Below are 18,923 nucleotides of genomic sequence, written 5' to 3'. Positions count from 1 at the left end.
GCCCCCCCACGGTAGACCAAGGAAATAAAGGAGGCGGGCCCGAAGGCCTTCCGTGACCCCAGACGGCCTTTCCGAGCTGGCTCGGCCACGGCCGCGCAGCGCCCGCCCCGAAGCGCCCGGGGCCGCGGTGACAGCTCCGCGGAGCCCCGGCGGCGCCGGAGAAGCGGCGGCGGGCGTCTCCGGATCGCGCCTGCGCGCGCGCGCGCGGCCTGCCGGGACTTGTGGTCCGTGCGTCCTGCGGAGGCGGGCGGCGGCGCCTACACGTCCCAGGGGGCACGGCGCGGGGCGGGGCGGGGCCTCCGCGGGGCGGGGCGGGGCGGGCCCGGCGGGGGCGGGGCCTCGCGCCGGGAGGCTGCGGCGGCGAGCGAGCCAGCGAGCTGACGGACGGGCGCGCGCCGCACCGCGCGGGCGCCGCACCTGCGGGCCCGGCGTCGGGCTGCCGCAGCGCCGGGGACACGGCGTCCGCGCCGCCGCCGACATGAGCGCCGGTGAGTGCTGGGGACCGAGGGGCCGGCCGGTGCCTGGGCTGCATCCCGGCTGCACCTGCGACGCCGCGGGGACCTCGCCCCGGACGCGGCTCCGCCCAAGGTGTCCTCGGGGCGCGGGCACCCCGCCGGGCTGGCGCGTCGCCCCCGCTCCTGTGCTTGGCCGCGGAGCCCCGGGGTCCTCACCCCGCCCCCCCGCCCCGGTGCGGAGCGGGGCCGCCCGGCGCCCCCGAGGCCCCCGAGGCCGTGGCGCTCCCGGCGCCCTGGGGGTCGCGCCCGGCGGCGGGAGGCCGGCGCCCCGGGGAGGGCCCGGCCCGGGCAGCGGCGCTGACGGGCGCGGCTGGCAGCGGGCGCCGCCGCCCTGCGCAGTTCCCGCAGCGCTGGGTGCGGGGCGGCGGGCGGATCCGGGCGCCCCGGGCTCCCCGAGGCCGAGGTGGGGACGCAGAACCCGAGTGTGTGTCGGCCCGGCCGGGTCTCCGCGCGCCCCGCAGCCGCGCGCCCGCCGCACCCACCCGCCGGGCGCTGGGAAAAACCCCCGCTTCGCTGCAGCGCAGCCTGCCGGGGCTGCGGGGGAAACTGAGACCCGGGGCCGGCAAGCCTTGGCGGGCGGCACCCCGGCTGCCTCGCGAGGATGCGCCTGCGGACGGCATCCCCGGGCGGGCGGCGCAGGCCGAGGACAGGCCCTGCCTCCCGCGCACCACAGAGGCGCCCCCCGGGTCACCGAGCCCGTGGGACCTGCGGGATTGCAGTATGGCCCGTGGCCGCGTTTCAGAGGCCGGTGGGGAGGGCTGCGGTGCCTTCACCGCCCCCCCCATGAGCTTGCTGAGTGGGCACACTGGGGGCTGTTCCCAGGCCCCCTCCGGGGGTAGCGTGGGTACGGGGAGAGCACGCAGCAGGCATTAGGAGGCCACATCCTATGGAAGAGGGCTTCGGAAACGGCCAGCCTGTTTTCGGGGGGGGGGGGCTGGGAAGAAGGGCACCCCAAGCCTTGGCAGAACTTCCAGACATTTAGCTAATGGCAGGTGGGGATAATGACTGGGTGCACACCAGGTAATTCCAGGCTCTCTGCCATTATAATTGATGCCCGTGGTCCCCCTGTAATCAGGAGCCCTCAGAAGGAGCCCGGTACCCCTCCCGTCGCCTCTTACTTGAGTGGTGGTTGTCTGCGAAGGAGGCTGCTGGGTTTGAGCTGTGATGTGTGGGGTGGTCGCAGCCCTGGGGGCTTCGTCCCAGGCTCGGCGCACTGGAAATGCGGTTCACGCTGCTTGCTGGGAAGCGGCAAGACAAAGGAGAGGACCTCTGCCTGCAATGGGTCCCCAAGAGCGTGGGGTGGCCACTGCAGGCTGGCCAGGCCCACTTCCGCCCTTACACTGTTCCCGTTAGCGCAGGAGGGCAGGTGCGCACCTGTTCACGTCCACCTGTTGCTCGGGCCAGTTATACGGACAGCGAGCGTTTCACCCCCACCCACAGTCGGGGAGTGCGGACCCCATCGTCCCCTCTGTCTGGCAAATCAGGATCTTGTACCATCAACCAGGGCCACCAAGGCAGGTCTCCCCCGCCCACCCCGCAGGAGGCTGACATCTTCCAGGAGCTCGGCACTGGCAGGTGTGCTGGGCATCGCTTGGTGCCGTCCAGCTGCCCGGATGGGCTGGGTTATTGGAGCCCGAGGAAGCCCCTGCCTCCTCCTGGGTCACAGGCTGTGAGCCTGGCTGAGGTTTGATGGCCTGGGCGTGGCACTGGGGTATGGCATGGTTGCTTGTTGATTTCGGGTGGCCAGAGAGGATGTTTAGACAGGCTGGTCTGAATCCATGTACCACTGGACTCCCCGTGCCTTGGGTTGGACTCCCCATGCCTTCGTTTCTCTAGGTTTTTGTTTGTTTTGCCAGTCCTGGGGCTTGAACTCAGGCTTGAGCACTGTCCCGGGCTTCTTTTTGCTCAAGGCTAGCGCTCTCCCACTTGAACCACAGCGCCACTTCTGGCTTTTTCTGTGTATGGGGTGCTGAAGAATCGAACCCAGGGCTTCATGCGTGCTAGGCAAGCGCTCTGCCGCTAAGGCGCCTCCCCATCCCTGTTTCCCTAGCTGTGTAGAGGGACCGCCTCCAGCTCCGGCCACAGCACCAGCTCCCCATACTGACCCCTGGATGGCAGTGAGTGTGCGTGTCCCTCTGAGCGGCTGCGGGACTGGCTGGCCATGACCCGGCCACTGGCGGGGCTGGTGAGGCGTTGGCGTCTGTAACCCAGGGCCGGCGGCCAGGGTGGCACGGAATTCATTCTCCAGCCATGTGGAGTCTGGGAGGCTGGGACCCTGGCGCCGGCCGGGCCGGGTTCTCTCCTTGTCGCGTAGATGGCGTCTTCTCCTGTGTCCTCATGCAGACATCTCTCCGTGTGTGTCCCGACCTCCTCCCGGGGTGCTGTCCACTTGTCACCTCCGTGGGCCTGTCTCCACATGCGGTGACGTTCTAGGGCCAGGGCTTAGGACTTCAGTGTGACACTCAGCCCCTCCAGAGGCACTGGGGAGGGGAGGGGGGCTGCCTTCTCCCAAGGCTGCCATGTCAGAGGAAGGGAGGGACCTGGGAGTGCTGAATTCACTCACCCCAACCAAGGGAAACGGAGGCCTGGATAAGGCAAAGCAGCTGTCCGTGGTTGAGGAGAGGGTGTGGCACTGCGGGAGACTCACCTGGAACAGAGATGCCCGCTTCACCTAACCTGGGAGGAGTGGGGAGGAGTGGGTTTCACAGTGAAAGATGTCCAGCCTGGCATTACGATAACAGGAAGAAACAACCCCCCCCCCCCCCGCCCAGGGGTGTGGTGGGTATTAGCCATTTAGTCGGCAAACGCAAATCGCACACTTGCGTGGCTCTCGGCCCTGCGATTCGCATTGGACTAGAACACAGGAATGTCGCAGTCTCTTGCATCTTATGTTCCGGTGGGGATGGTGGGAGGCATTTCATACTTAACAGTGTTAGGAGAAAGTGTTTACGCATTTAGGAACAGCATCTGGGGCTCAGTGGAGCCGGGCACGGGTGGCTGGGCGCTGTCTTCCCACCTTGGCTCCACCGGGTGAGGTGCAGTGAAGACGCGTCCCCCTGATCTTGTACTCGGAGGGGCTCCGGGGTGGACCCGTGAACTGGGCACTGCCTGGCGGTTCAGGCTCCGCCCCCAAGCCCTGACACACTTTCCCGTGGCTGCTGGGCTCCATCCTAACGGGTGTCTCAGTGTCCTTGTGTTCCTCACAGTGTCTGTCAATGAGGCAGTGTGGCATTTTCTAGAGCCAGGTGTTGAGTTTGACGGACTCGTGGGAAGTCCACGCTGACTGTCCTCTGACACCTGTCCACACCCCGCTCCCCCAGAGGTCTGGTGGGCACAGGGTTGCTCTGAGAGCCGGTGAGAGGCTGGGAAGGGAGGGAAAGGCAGGGGGGCGGGCCCCAGTCCCGTCACTGGCCCTTTACATGGGCACCGCCTGTACTCAGCGCTAGGCCAGGCCACCGTTGCGGGCACCCGCCGCTCCTGGGCCTCGGGGCTGCTGGGCCAGTGCCCACCTTGTCCTGGGGTCCAGGCCCTCTCTGAAGAGACAGCGCAGGGCCCTTCCTTGTGCCCCTGCCTCCTTCAGACGCGCGAAGGCCGTCGCTGAAGCCAGGGCGCGCGGGCTGGCACCCGGCTCTGCCTCCTGCCGGCCTGTGCTGCTCACCCCCCTCCGTGTTGCCTCTCCACTGCCGTCCTCCCCGGGGCCCAGGGTTCAGCACTGGCATGGGGTAGAGACCTACACGCAGCTGGAACGGCCACGCGGGAAGACACGGTGCCGCGGGTGGCAGCTCACGGGTCTTGTAGCTCTTGAGGGTCCAGCAGGCTCTGGCCTTGACCCTGGCTTCCCAGGGCCCCCCGGGGTGGGGTGGGGGAAGCCTGGAGGCTGCCGGTACCCCACGGAGCAGCCCAAGTGCCCCGGCGTCTTTGTTTACTCCAAGAACGTTTCCACCGCAGAGGCCCGGCAGCTCGGGGGATCTAGGGTGTCGGGGAGGACAGGCTTAAATGTCGCCACGGCGTGGCTCACTCTGTGCGTCCTCTGGCTCTGGGCCAGGCCTCTGACCACGTCCTCCGGGGGTTCTCGTGGTGGCTCTCGGGGTGTGGGCACCGTGGGCCTTCCACGGTGACAGATGCCCCGGAGGGCCCAGCGGGTGCCTGGTATCACCAGCTGTGAGAGGCACAGCTGGGATTTGAACCCCAGTGAGCCCCGCGAAGCAGGCAAGCCGGGCTCCCCGGGTGCGCGACAGGCTCAGTCCTTTCGGTGCCTCCTGGCGGGGGTTTTGCAACCCATCCTGTCACCCGAGCATTTTCCAGGCACGACACCAATGGCACATTGCCAGGAAGGCAGGGCCAGGCCAGATCTCGTTACCTGCACTGCCTGTCGCGGGGCCCGGCTGGGTCATCACGGCACCGGGGGGTCTACCCCAAGTCAGCTGGGATCACCAGGGAGTCTAGCCAGGGCGAGCCTCCCCCTCTCCCGTGCCAGCTTTCTCCGCACCCTCTCCGGGGGGCTTCGGCCCTCCTCACCCCGCTCCCCTGGCGGGAGTACGACCGTGAACCAAGTTCCCGTAGGTGGCGGGGCGGGCTCCGGGCTGCAGGGAATACACGTGTTAGGCGGGAGCAGGTCTGGGCACCGCCTGTTCCCAGCCAGCCCAGGCTACCATTGCTGGGGCCAGCAGCCTCTGGGGAGGGGGAGCTGCTGCCCCCCGCCCGCCTCGCCCTGGGCCCCAGGCCCTCTGAAGGGACAGCTCTGCGGTGACTGCGGGTCAGAGACGGAGCAGCTCGGCTCTCGACCCCATCGCTGCCCCACGCCGGGCTCCTTTCTGCTCGTTGTAGACACCGGGGAAACTGGCATTGACTTCTCCTGAGCTCAGAGAGGGTGTCCAGGGCCCAGCAGCACGGGAAGCGTGTGCACGCGTGTGTGTGCGTGTGTGTGTCACTGGTGAGCACCCTGCGTGTGGAGGGGCACACTAGAACTTGTCCTCCGCCAGCTCAACTGGGCATCAGCTCTGCCACCTAAGCTGGTGAGCAGCTCACCTTCCTCCCGGCCCAGGGCTCCAGCTTCAGGACGTTGGTGGGGTGGCGGTGCCCCGTTTAGGACTCCCGGGGGAGCGTCTCGGAGGAGCAGCGGCTGGGCGGCAGGTTCTTCCCGCGCGGGAGGGAGCGGGGAGCAGGCCCCTGGTGTGATGTGGTTCAGGGGGGACCCCCGCAGGGTGGAGGGGGCGATGAGGGTGGGAGGCGTGGTGGTGAGTCGCCGTGGTAACCGGGTCTCAGTCTATCTGTGGCCTGAGGGAAGGGAGCTGGCCCTGGGCCCCGGGCTGCCTGGTGAGGACCACTCCCCATTCGGGGTGGCCATGGTCCCGCGCCAAGGGCGCCCAGGCCGGGCCACGCCGGCAGGGGAAGAGCCCGGCTTCGCTGGGAAGCAGGCACACCCCGTGGGTTCTGGACCAGCCCAGCCTCTCCTCTTTCCAGCTGCCGCAGCCCTGCACCACTTCTCCAGCGCCTCCCGTGTGCCCAGGGAAGTGCTTGCTGCTCTCCACACTTGCCTTCCCCCCTGCTCCTTCTCACCCCTCCCCTCCCCTCCCCTCTGCAGACCCTCCCTCCCCCTCTGCTCCCCTCTCCTCTGGCTTTTCTAGAGCTTAAGGATGGCCAGGAGGCTGCCCAGCTCTTTCAACACACCCGCCTTCACCTCCTCCTTGGTGTGACCCTGGGTTTTCTGGCTGCTGTGCTGCCCAGGCCGTCCTCCGCCCCGCTCTGAAATGCCTTGTCTCGCAGGATGTGAGTCTGGGTTGTGTCCAGAACCTGGCTCTAATGACAGAAGATGTGTTCGGCAGGCCCCTTGCCCCGGGGAGGTTATTCTGCCTTGCCCGAGGAAGCTGAGAGGCAGTCACTAATATCCTCAATATCACAGGTGTCACAGATAGCCTCACTGCTGGGGGCCATTGCTCCTGTATTAGACCCTGCCAAACCTAACAGCATTGCTTGACAGTTTTGCAAATGTCATTCGTTTGTTGCTATCTGGCTTAAGTAGAGGACAGCTGGACACCGGTGTCCAGCTCTGTGTCCAATCCTGATGGCACATGTCATATGGTGGCTGCGAAACTCCCCACACAGTCCAGAGAGAGGGAGGGAGGGAGGGAGGGAGAGAAAGAGAGAGGGAGAGAAGGAGGGAGAGAGGGGGGAAGGAGGGAGAGAGGGGGGAGAGAGAGAGGGAGGAAGGGAGGGAGGGAGAGAAGGAGAGAGAGAGAGGGATTGAGAGCAAGAGCGTGCCTCTCAATCACCCATCACTGGAGTGGAACACCCAAGGTAGGTGAACATTAAAACAAGCAAGCAGGCAAACAAATGAGTTACATACTTTTGCTGTTGGTGGTGGTTGTGGGCCTTGAACTCTGGGCCTGGGCGCTGTCCCTGAGCTCTTCAGCTCAAGGCTAGCGCTCTGCCACTTGAGCCGCAGCGCCACTTCCAGGTTTCTGGTGGTTCACTGGAGCTAAGAGTCTCACGGATTTTCTTGTCTGGGCTGGCTGTGAACCGCCATCCTCAGGTCTCGGCCTCCTGGGCAGCTCGGATTGCAGGCCGGAGCCAGCAGCGCCCAGTGAGTTGCATGCCTTTGAGCTGCCCCCGTGAAGGAGCACCTCTGTCAGGCCCACCCCAGCGTGGGGCTCCCTGCTCCAGCGGCTGCCTTGTAGAGCTGTATGCAGAGATTGTACCCCCCTCCCCCGCCCAGCGACCTGCCTGGCCTCCCGACTTCCTTTGAAATCTCAGGGGACACCTCCAAGACCCCCAGCTCATGCCTTCTGTGTACCCACAAAACCAGCCGGTGTGGGCGGTTCCAGGCTCTGCCAGCTGAGCTGCACCTCCGCCGGCTTGGACTGCGGCGGCCCGCCCAGCCTCTGGGAAATGGCTTCCTAGTGCTCCGAACTCCCGGGGGCTCCTTCCTGAAAGAACTCCATCCTGGACAGTCTCGATGGGGACACGTTGGTGCTTCTTGCACCTCTGAAGTTCCTGGGTGCCACCCCCCCCCACAGGCATCACATCTTGGGGGTGGGGGTGGGACTCTGCTGGAAGCTGGGACTCCACCCAGATGTCCCTCCTGCTGCTTCTCTGGCCCAGCTGCGAAGCTCCAAACCTCTCAGCTTCGCTCTGAGTCTCACCATAGTTTGGCTAAAAGTAGCTGGCCAGCCCCTCGCCACCGCCCGGGTGCGGTGCTGCCTTGGGAAGCCCGGGCTGGATGACTGGCGGTCTCCTGGGCGCTCGGCCGCCCTCGGGGGGGGCAGGGCATCGACGAGGGGCTCCCATTGGGCCGCAGCCATTCCCAGTGCGGCCCGCCCTCCCTGCCATCTGAGACCGCGGAGCGCCTCCACCTCCCGGTCCACAGGCCCATCAGCCTCTGGCCAGCCGGTTACAGCCTCCAGGCCAGGGCTCGCCTGTCCTTCATGCTGTCCTCCCACACCAACTCCTCCGCCACCAGGACCCAGGTACGGCCCATGGCGCGTGGAACTAATCAGGACGGCTGTGAGGTGTCAGCCGGCTTTCCACGGCGCTCAGGGAACGCCTCGCACCGATTCCCGATGAGGAGGAAATGGTTATTTTGTGGTCTCGGGGGTTCAAGTCTTGGAGCAGAACTCCTCACCTTACGGCCAGGAGATGAGGAAGAGGAAGGGCTGGGGTCTCACCGTCCTCTCTGAGGCCATGCCCCCAGGGATGGGAGGACCTGCCTCTGATCATTGCGTCACACTAACCTTCGAACCCTGTGCTTTGGGAACACAGCATCCAAAGGAGGAGTGATAAAGGGAAATAGTATCTTTCCTGTGCATGCATGCCTGTGTGTGCGTGCATGCGTGTGTGTGTGTATGTGTGTGCATGTGTGTATACGTATACCAGTCCTGGGAGTTAAACGCAGGGCTTGGGCACTGTCCTTTAGCATTTTTGTCCAAGTCTGGTATTCTACCATTTGAACCAGGGCTCCACTTTCCCTGCTCAGGTTAGCTTTGAACCATGATCCTCAAGGCTCTGCCCCGAGTAGGCTGGGATTCCAGGCATGAACCCTTGGCGCCTGACAGGAAAATAGTCTTTCAGTCTTATGAGAACAGCTGCGACCCTGCCAAACACCTACAGGGCTTGGGGACCAGCAGGGCTCCCTGGGCCCCACTTTGAGAACTTATAAGAGAGGATAGAGTATTGTACAGTCACTAACGTGATTGTGAAAGATTCTAAAATGTGTGTGTGTCAGTGCTGGTTATGGATGAAACATAGACTTTTTATTACTTCATTCTTGTTTTAGAGGTGGTATACAGCAGGGTTACGTTCACACACATCAGGTAATGAGTACGTTTCCTTCCTTTTGCGTGGTAGCTTCTGTTCCCTCTCTCTCTCTCCCATTTCCTCCCGTCTCCACCCACGACGTGCACGGTTCTCTTCCAGCAATGTCCAGTGCAGTCAGTGGGCTCTGCTGCTGCACCCCCTTTCCACGGATTCCGTGCCCTCCCCCCACCTTCGCTCAGATATGCACATGGATACACGGTATAGGAGGTAAGGAGGGCAAAGTCGTCTGAAAACAAAAAGACAAACTAAGAAAAGGTTCTTTGCTTCTTTGTCTTTGGAGTTCATTTCAGGGTGTATATTATTTTATATACATAGGAAGAGATGTTTGGGTGATTGCAACCTGGTGCTTTTCTCCTAAGACTGTCCTCTTTGCGTCTCACTGTCTATGGGTGTGTAGAATCCCGTATACTTTGTCACATCCTGTTGTGCTTTAAATCCAACCTTCATACATCAGGGAGAGAACATGCGCCGTTTGTCTCGCTGATCTTGGTTTACCTCGCTTAACATGATTTGTTCTAGTTCCAGCCATTTCCCCGTGAGTGCCATTATTTTATCCTTCCTAATGGCTGTGTAAAGAGACATGTGAGTTTTATACACTCTGGGTCTCTGGAAAACATTCGCAGCAGACGCACTAGAAGAAAATATACGGGATGGAACAGCCCTGTGCTCCTGTATCCCTGGGCCGTGCTGTTGTGTTTTCTAGAGCAGATCCACTCACCGGTGCGTCGGTGGCAGGGTTTTGCCCGTGGCGGCTGGGGAGGACCGTCCCCCAGAGAGCAGCCGCGGGACTCCCTGGCGCCCGGCCTGGCCTGGCCTGCTTTGGGTCTCGCGTTCTCTCCTGCAGCAGAGCTGGGCGTCCCCAGGAGCCCAGGCTGTGTGTGTGAGATCACGGTGGCTTAGTGGAGGGTTTTAGGTAAATGCTCCGTGGCGAACTCCGCTGTTGTGGATGAGGAACGCAGAGCGGCTGAGATTCAGAGTCTTGGCCAAGAGCTTCCCACGCAGCAGGGCCCCCACGGAGGGCTAAATTTATCCTGAGTGTGTGCTGGCAGCCTCGGGCTCCCCGAGCCACCGGACCGGGGCAGAACCCACCGGGAGCGATCGGTTCAGCTCGGGAGGATCGATGCCCGCGGTGTGCGGAACCCCAAGAGGCCGGGCGCCTGGCGAGCGGCCAGCAGCCGGGCCTCCGCGGCCCGCCCCACAAATCCACGCCGGTCGAGGCTTCCACTTGCAGATGAGGCGGGGGGGGGGGGAGGGGAGCTCGCTCTGGGGCTCGCGGTTTGCAGAGATGGACCTGGGGTCAAACCCATTGCCCAGCCCCCAGAGCACCCTGCCTGCTGCACCCCGAGGGCCCGCGTCCCTCCCTCCATGGGTTCTTCCCAGTTGGGGCCCCATGGGCAACAGCAGGGAGCTGCAGGGAGAAGACTGCCCTGAACCACCCAGCTGGCGGGTGGGAGTGCTGGCACTGGAACTTTCCAGCCACACACACACACACGCGTACATGTGCGCGCAGGTATGTACATGCGCACACAGTCTGTCAGCGCGGGTCAGCCTCATGGCAGGCATCTCCCCCAGACCCTCCTTCCCAGCTGATAATCACACAGGGCCTCTGCTCCAGGACCCAATCACCGGGGAGAGGTGGGGGGATGGGGAGAGGTAGGGTGGGCTCTGGGAGGGACTTCCTTCCCCCCTCCCCCAAGTCCGGCAACTCAGAAAGAACTTGTTAGTAGAAGCTGAGGTCCTCTGTCCCCCCGCCGAGGCTTCGGGGGCCGCCCCCCTCCTTGGTGGACCTCTCCGCGCGTGACGGATGCTCCTTCTGGCTGCCATGGTCTCCCGTCCCCGCCAGCAGTTCAGCCGGGCCTCGGTCAGCTCTTAGCAACAGGCGCCTCCTCGGTGTCGCCCTGGGAGCCCCAAAGGCAACCTGCAGGGGTGCGGCGGCGTCCCAGCCCTGAGTCCCGGGAGTCCTTGGTCCCCCAGGGGCTCCCGGACACCAAGCAGGCAGGGAGGCCGGGCCACGTGTGGCGAGAAGACGCTTCTCGGGGGACACTGGGGACAGCGAGAGGGCGGTCGATGAGCTGGCCTGAGGGAAGCCCTGGCAGGCTTCCCGGCGGAGGTGACAGGCCACGGACTGGGGCTGGCAGAAGGGCGTCCTGGCAGTGAGGACATCGGGTACAGAGGCCCAGAGGTGGGGGGGGGGGCACTGCAGCTGCGCCTCTACCTGCGGGGCTGGAGCCCTGGCCCGCGCCGTCCGCCTTGTGTAAGAGGAGCGGGCCTGGGTGGGGGGTGGGGGGGCCGGGGCCATGCGTCAGGAGCGCCAATGGCCACGGGTGGCTCCGGGCGCCTGGCAGTCCCTGACTGTCCCTTTGGGACGGAGCTGGGCACGCAGGCGGGGGTGGGGCACGAGTGCCAGCTCCCCGGCATCAGGGCCTCTTGTCGAATCGGGATCCTAGGGCTTCGGGGCAGCGGGGGTCACTGAGAAGCCACTGGAGATACGCCGCACCGCCTGCCCCGGGGACCCTCCCGGCTGGGCCGTGGTGGGTTGGCCGTGCGCCCCGGGGAGGGGCAGGGGCGGCGCGGTGGGCGGCAGAGCCTGGCTGGGCGCAGGTCCAGCAGCCAGCATGCGGGGCCACGGGAAGGGGCTCTGGCCAGCGCACAGACCCTGGCAGCACCCGGCCCTCGCTGCCCTACTTCTGGGAAAGAGGGTCAGCGGTGCCAGGAATAGAAGCTTCTGGGTGCTGAGAACCGCTGGGCTCTGGGGGCGGCTGCCTCCCACGACAGAGGGCTGGAGGCTGGCACCAGGGCTGGAGGGCGTCGGGCACATCGCCGGCACCTGGCCAGCAGCCCGTCCCCCTCCCCCAGGGGGCAGGCCCTCCTGGGCTGGGAGGGGCGGCCAGGCCCCTGGGGCGGCTCTGCTATCGGCCCTGCGCAGGCCCGTTTCCGTCCTCCACCTGCTCACTGCTCAGCCCTCCAGTATGCCAAGATGGAACCTGCAGGGACTGGCCGGGAGCCTGACACCTCGCTGAGAGCCGGGGCCGCCCCGTCGGTGCCGAGTGGAACCCATAGGCAACAAGCTTCCCCTCCCTCCCTCCCTCCCTCCCTCCCTCCCTCCCTCCCTCCCTCCCTCCCTCCCTCCCTCCCTCCCTCCCTCCCGACCCCGGGAGTTAGAGTATCCAGACATCGATCTTCTGACCCAGACTGCACTAATGTGTCTGGCCCGGGCCGCGCCCGTGTGCCCGCGAGCTTCCAGTGGGCGGGAAGGGGGCAAGGGAGCCCTGACCGGGCCGCCGGCTGAGGGCTGCGGAGGAGAAATGGGACCCGCCCTCCGCCGCCGGGCGTTCTACGCCGGGTGCAGGTCCTGCGCTGCCGTGTGGAGGCTCTCGGGCTGCAAGGCCTCCTCTAGCACCCCAGCTACACGTAGGGCTCTGGGGGACGTCGATGGCTGGGTCCCAGGGGAGGGCCGAGTCTCAGGGCTGCGGGCAGGCCGGGTGAGCTTGGGGAGGAAGGGCCTCGAAGGCTCTGCAGGCCTAGCCCAGCCTCCTCCCTTCATCCAGTTCCCAAAGCGCCTCTCGGGGCCCCTCCCAGCCCTGGCCCCCAGCGGTGCTCTGACACGGGGAAGGATGGGGGCCCGGCTGTCCTTAGGACTGAGGGTCACTGGTCCCCCCTCCCCCCTGCAGAGCATGCTCTCGTAGAAGCGGAATTCCACTCCCATTGACCCCCCAGGTCCCCTTTCTCCCGCCGTGACTGTGTTTACTCTTGAGACCTCTGTGAGTGGAACCACGCGGCCTTTGTCCTCTGGGGACCGGTGTGTGTCCTCAGCAACCTCTCTGCTGTGGCATGGGTTGGAATGCCCGTCCCTTCCAAGGCCGCGTACTAGTCCTTGGCGTGAGTGGGGCGTGCCTCGTCTGTCCACCAGTGCACGCCCCGCTGTGTCCACCCCTCAGCCTCCGTGTGCAGACACAGCTTGCTGAGGGCTCACGCTCACCTCTGTCCCTCGGGCACCCCCGCCGTGCAGGTGTGGAGAGGAGGAGGCCTAGGCCGGGGGTGGAGCCCCGTGTCTGAGAGGCTGGCCTCCGAGCGGGGGCTGGGCTCTGGGCTTGGTGACTCTTCCTGCGCTGCGTCTGGCTGGGTGGTGTGCCAGCTCTTGATTCGCTCACCCAGCGCTGACCGGGTCCACAGGGCACCCTTGTGCTGGGCCCAGCCCTGACCTGCCCGGCTCAGCCCCACCTCAAGGAGCTCACAGTCTCGAGGGGACCGACAGGCACGGAGGCCACGCTGGGCCATCGGCCGGCCCTGTCTGCCACAGAGGCCGGCGGGGGCAGAGAGGGAGGTGGAGTGCCAGCCACAGCTGCCACCCGAGGTCACCGGGGAGGAAGCGGACGGACGGTGTGTGGCGGAGCTCGCTTTGGGCCCCGGGCCTGTCTCCGGCTGCAGCCTGTTTCCCGGGACCTGTGCAGGGCGAGAAAGTGAGCCAGGCTCTGCCCCACTTAGGGCAGAACTGTGGCCTTCTGGATTAGTCCCCCCCGCCCCCCGTTAAAAATATACACACGCATTTCTTTTTTTTTTTTTTTGCAAAAATGATTTAAGTGTGCAAACAAGTTGGAAAGCATTGGGTTTCCAGCTGTGGATATTTTAATGTTTTGCCACAGCTGGTGCTTTCTCTCTCTCCCCCGCCCCCCCATCATGACCTCTGACCCTGACACTTCCCAGGTCTTCACTGGCCCAGTGAAGCGGTGACAGAATCACCGCGGCCAGGGAGTGTAGAAAGCAGGAGGCTCACAGTGCTGCTGGGTCCACACCTGGCGGGAGCCACGGGTGTGTCACACGGCAGGGTGTGGATGAGATGCAGAGGGCGGGGTGGGGCCTGCTCACCCGTCTCCCGCAGTGCTCCCGGCGGTCAGGGCTGCGTCCTGGGGTGGGAGAGGATTTTCTGCCCCCGTCGGGTGACCTACTCTGGGGCACAAAATCAGTTTAGTGGGTCAAGGCAGCGCTGGTTACATAAGAAGTTGAACTGAATAGAGCACAGCGGAGCTCCGCACAGCCGCGAGGGCAAGCGTGGCTGCGGAAGGGAAAGAGCCAGCTCTGTGTTTGCATGTTGTGTTAAGTGATTGTGGGTATGGTAGGCCCCGTAATAGATGACTGCTTCATCCCTGCCCCCCCCAAGAATGCAGGGATGGGGGGCGAAGGAACTTGCAGATGGGGGTCTGATCAGCATGTCGAGATGGGGAGATGGTTCTGTATTACCAGCGTGAGCCCCAAATGCCACGGTCCGTCCCAGAATCCCCAGCCAAGCAGAGTCCCAGGATGGGATATGCAGATTTTATATTAACTTAAGCCAATCAGGGCTTGGCCTGGACCTGAGGGTGGGACCTGCCCTGCCCAATCAGGGGAGTCTGTGGGTGAATCTGTGCAGATTGACAGGTCCAGTCCACTCCCCCGGGGAGAAGGCATGTGATCTCTCATCCCCAGCTCCACACAGGGCCAAGTAGAGTTCCGGGGGGAGGGGGGAGGGACAAGGTGCTGGCGGACCCCTCGCCCTCTGCTCCCGACCACATTGGTGACCTCAGGATGCACATCGGTCTGAGCCACAGCGCCCTTTTGAGGTGGCAGCAGAATCAGTGAAGAGGGAAGTCAGTGCCGGACAGAGGCCCTTCCCCTTGGACACACGTGTCCACGCCAGGCCCGGGACAGACTTCAATGATGCTTTTCACTGCCTAGGGTCCTCCTGCTGGTTGCCCGAACTTCCTATGCCTCAGTTTCTCTGCTGGCACATTGGCGCTCTCTCGGAGGTTTAACAGCGCCCTCACCAAATCCATGTCCACCTGGAACCTTGGCACATGGCCTCCTGCGGGTCTCGGCGCAGGGACTTAGTGGCCGGGTGGAGACGGGGTCATGGTGCGTCGAGCGGGTCCTACACCCAGCCACGGGGGTCCCCGCGAGAGGCGCACAGGGCGCCGCACACAGGGAAGACGCCCGTGGGACAGGCACAGGAAAGGAGGCCCGGAGCTGCCCGGAGCTGCGGGAGGAGGGGACGTCCTCCCCGGGGCCTCAGAGACCACGGTCCGGGGCCGTTCCACACGGCTGGCCCTCGAGCTGGGGAGAAAGGATGTCTGCCGGGGTTCTCGGGGGCGACCCTGTCAGGGCAGCGCGGGACGGTGATCGGGCCGGGCCGGCCCTGGTCCGGGGCTCCTGGGGCCCGCAGGCTTGCTTGTGCCGTCCACCCCCGCCTTGGCATGGTTTCCGCCCCTTTCCCGGATGTCTAGGAAACAGGTGCTTCTCTGTGGACTGGCAGCGGGCTGGGAGTTTATTTCGGTGTTCTGGGAAGGGCTTGGCCTTGCCCTGCCCTTGGCACCGGAGTGGCGCTGCTGTGTGATCCCGTGGCTCATTCTCGGTAGAGGCGCCAGCCCCCGCTCGCCCAGACGCTGCCCGAGGCCTGTACGGAGGAAGAGCGTCTGGTCACCCAGGAGGAAGGCTCGCCATGGGCGTGCGCGGAGAAGGGACAGGTAAAGCCCTGGCCAGCCCTAGCGCGGCAGGAGAGCTCTTTGTTGTTGTTGTTGGTGGTGGTGGTGAGGCTTGAACTGCGTCTGGGCACTGTCCCTGAGCTCTTTAGCTCAAGGCTAGTGCTCTACCATTTTGAACCACAGCTTCACGCCCCATTTTCTGATGGTTGATTGGAATTAGAGTCTCACAGACTTTCCTTCCCCAGGCTGGCTTTGAACCAGATCCTCAGATCTCATCCTCCTGAGGAGCTAGGGTTACAAGTGTGAGCCACCAGGACCTGGCCGAGAGCACATTTTCTGTGTAGGATTCAGGCTGAGTCCCCGCGTGTCTGCAGGGCTAAATGATCGTACAGACGGCACCTGGGCGGGAGGGCCCTCCACCTTAGAGGTGAACAGGCTGAGGCCAGGGCAAATAATGGGCCAGCCCTGCAGGACCTGTGCCAGTGCCACAGCCAGGTCTGGGCTCCCGTGCCCTCTGACCCCAGGCTCCAGAGGCCTGGCCTTTCATCCCCCACCCCTTCCCTCTTTCCTCCCTTCTTTAAGGCAGTAGGTCTCGAGCAGGGGTCCTGAGGGTCCCCAGGGGGCAGAGGTGATGGTCGCAGCTAGCGGGGGGACCGCTGTCAGTGGAGGCCGGAGTCCAGGGCTGCTATAGGACATCCTGCGGGGCACAGATGGCCCCAGGGACAGGGCCCTGCAGGCCACGTGTCGGTCCTCCCCGTGCCGGGATGGAAGCAGGGCGGCCCTGTGGGGCTCCAGGGCCGCATAGGGCCTGTGTGGGGACGGAGAGATGGGGGAGGAGGGTGGACGGAGCCTGGAGACCCGCGCGGTGGGCCCGCGCCTTGCGAGCAGACCTGTTACCTTACCGTGTCACGCCTGGTTTCCGTATGTTGATGACCTGTAGGATTGCAGGGGGCGAGGCTGGGGACGGGGGAATTTTCAGGCTTCAAGTGTCGAGTCCTTCTCAGGTTTCCCCGGGGAGTGGGATCCTTTTCCAAGTCACAGAGCAGCTATTTTTGTCATTGAGCCCAGGGGGGCCCAGGGTTTCCGGAGGCTGCTGACGGTTCTGGGCTGGGCCCGCATCCCAGCTGTCCCCGCTTCTCCTCCTGGCCCGTCCGCGTTGCGGGAGTGCCGGTCACGCCTGTGACCGGGTGTCGGGGCGCCCTGCCTGCCCGCGGCCTACGTGTGGTGTGGGGGTCGCAGGCAGGCACTGGGCGCGCAGGGGTCAGAGGCCGGGCCTGCCGCTCGTCCCGTGTGGCCGAGGTGGCGGACGGCAGCCCGTCACCCACGGCGCGGATCGGCTTTCCCGACTCCCGGCCAGCAGTTCCGGTGCCCAGGGTTAACGGGACGCTCGGAAAGTGCTTTCCCAGTGCCAGCCTTCCTTTGCCTTCCACGGTTGGCAGGAGAACGGGAGGGGAGCTGGGAGGTCAAGGGCGGGGGAGGGAGGGCAAGCCCGGTCCTTCCTGGAGGGCCCAGGGCCCGCTCCCCGCCCGCCACTTGGCTGTGTGTTCCTGTCAGTTTACCGAGCCGTGGTTCCCTGTGGCAACATGGCCTGCTAGTTGGGGCAGGACTGTGGGGTGTGGCTGGGGGGCCCCCCCCATGCCCACATGAGGAAGGAAAGCAGGGGTGTCGTGTACTGCAAGCCAGCATGTCCTGGGGCCACCGAGCTGCCCGCGGCCTGGCTGTGACCAGGGCTATTCCCGACCATTCCCGGTGGAGCCGTGGCTCCGGGTGCCTCTGGCACAGAAAGCTCAGCATCTCTCCCTTTGGGGGAGACGTTCTAAGTGGAGTGGGGTACCCCGGCACCCCACGATGCGGCCAAGGCCTGAGGGATGCTGTGGCCGGCACATTCTCCCGTGTCCTCCCGTGGGCTTCACGTCCAAAGGCCCGTGTGAAGCTTGCGAGGACGCCAGCGGGCGTCGGCCCCGGCGGGGCGGGCGGGTGGGGCGGGCCGGCGGGGTGCTCCCGGGCGCCAGCTTCCGCCGCGTGGGTCGGTGTTCCAGTACAGCCCGGGGCAGTCACTCCCACTGCGGCTGCCCGGAATGATGCCTCAGGACTGGGGCTCCGACTCAAGGGGCGCAGCCGGGCAGCGGCTCCCCATCGGCAGCGCCCCGGCAGGAAGTGGGTCCAGCCGGGGAGAGACCGCTGTCTCCGGGCCCCACGGGAGGCCCTGGGAATGGCCCTGGGCAGCCCTGTGGCCCTGGCCGCGGGGAAGCCGCCAGGTGCAGGGTCCGAGGGGATGGGCCAGAACCAGATCATCCCCGCCCCCCTCCCCGCCCTCCCCCACGGGAGCACTCGGCAGGCAGGCACGCACGCGCGCGCTTCCTGTTTCCCGTTAGATTGCAGGGATGTTTACAGGCGGCGGCTGCCACTGCAGACCGAGAGGAAGCGCAAGGCAGAGGGATGTCAGGGGATGGGCGCTGAGCGGGAGTCACAGACCTGCGGCTGGCCCGGGGGGGTGGGGCGTGTGTGTGTGTGTGTGTGTGACAGAGACGGCCGCTGTTGGCATCTGGAAGAGCCTGGGAGTTGCCAGGGGCCGCAGCTGGTGTCCACGGATGCCACGGCCAGCTGCGGTGTCCAGGGCTTGCTCTCCCCCCCCCGCCCTCCCCCCTTGCCCTCGCCGTGGCCCAGCCGCAGGCACGCACCACCACAGCGCCGTGTGCACACCCGGCGAGCAGGTACCCAGGCCGGGCGGCCGGAGCAGCAACACCACGCGGTCCTCCAGGGCTGCCGTTTGGAGGCCCGAGGGCCGGGTGTGCGCGTGACCGTGAGGGACGCTCCGCCCTGCCGGTGGCCGTGCTCCCGCGTGCGCCTGCCCAGGGCCTCTCGAGCTGCCTCCGCATCCCCATCGCCCCCTTTAAAAAGTGAGTGACGATGGGCTGGGCGAGGTAGCCCGTGCCTGCCATCCCAGCCGCACCGTTGGAGGCTAGCCCAGGCGTCACGCGGCTGCGCGGGAAGTCTCCAGGACTCAGGCCTCGGCCGAGCTCGGGGGCCGTGGACACGGATGGAGGACCGAGGGGCGGGGGGACGGCACCGCGGGGGGCCCTGGCGGGACCGGGCAGCGCTGCCTCAGGGGAGCCGTTTCCAGGCCTGGGGTTATAATTAGCAGCGGGCCCTTAAGTAGGTTAGGAAGGAAGGCTGTGTGCTCTGACATGCTTTCCTGACACGCAGGTGGGGAGGGCAGGGGCGAGGGCTGCAGGGGGTGGGAAGACAGGCCGGAAGGACCCCTGCCACCAGGGGGCATTGCCCCCCCCTCCCCGTCACTCATGGCCTCTGGCGGTGCCGGACACCTGCTTACGTCTCCCCCGTCCTGGCTCGAGGGTGAGAAACTCCTCGGGCCTGACCCCAGGCCTCGGGCTTCGGTCAGGGGTCCAGCCTGCCCCTGCTGCCTCCGGCCTGCTTGCCACTGCAATTAGCAAGGCCCCAAGGGGCCCGCCCCAGGGGTGCACCCACCGCCACGCCGGGTAAACCAAGCCACAGAGGCAGGTGGGCAGGTGGCGGTTTGGTTACAGAACATGCGCTGTGTGTCATTAACGTGCAGTCAGAGATTCAGGAGGCCCTGCCGTTGGCGGCGTGGCCCTGGGCCCTGCGGAGGGGTGACGCC

The 18,923-nt window shown here is 65.4% G+C and overlaps 1 protein-coding gene across 1 annotated transcript in view; it reads left to right on the top strand.

Annotated features, from left to right (window-relative positions):
* Window positions 1–372: 372 nt before the first annotated feature.
* Window positions 373–18,923, top strand: part of Ablim2 (actin binding LIM protein family member 2) — a 54,753-nt gene continuing 36,202 nt past the window's right edge. Inside the window, exon 1 of the mRNA XM_048364151.1 lies at window positions 373–488. Coding sequence (XP_048220108.1) covers window positions 479–488 — 10 coding nt within the window. The 5' untranslated portion in view covers window positions 373–478. The remainder of the gene's footprint in view (window positions 489–18,923) is intronic.

Source organism: Perognathus longimembris, chromosome 16, assembly GCF_023159225.1.
Source record: "Perognathus longimembris pacificus isolate PPM17 chromosome 16, ASM2315922v1, whole genome shotgun sequence".
In the NCBI taxonomy this organism is placed as follows: Eukaryota; Metazoa; Chordata; class Mammalia; order Rodentia; family Heteromyidae; genus Perognathus; species Perognathus longimembris.
The sequence above is the reverse complement of the archived record's forward strand: the minus strand, read 5'-3'. Positions and strand labels throughout refer to the sequence as shown.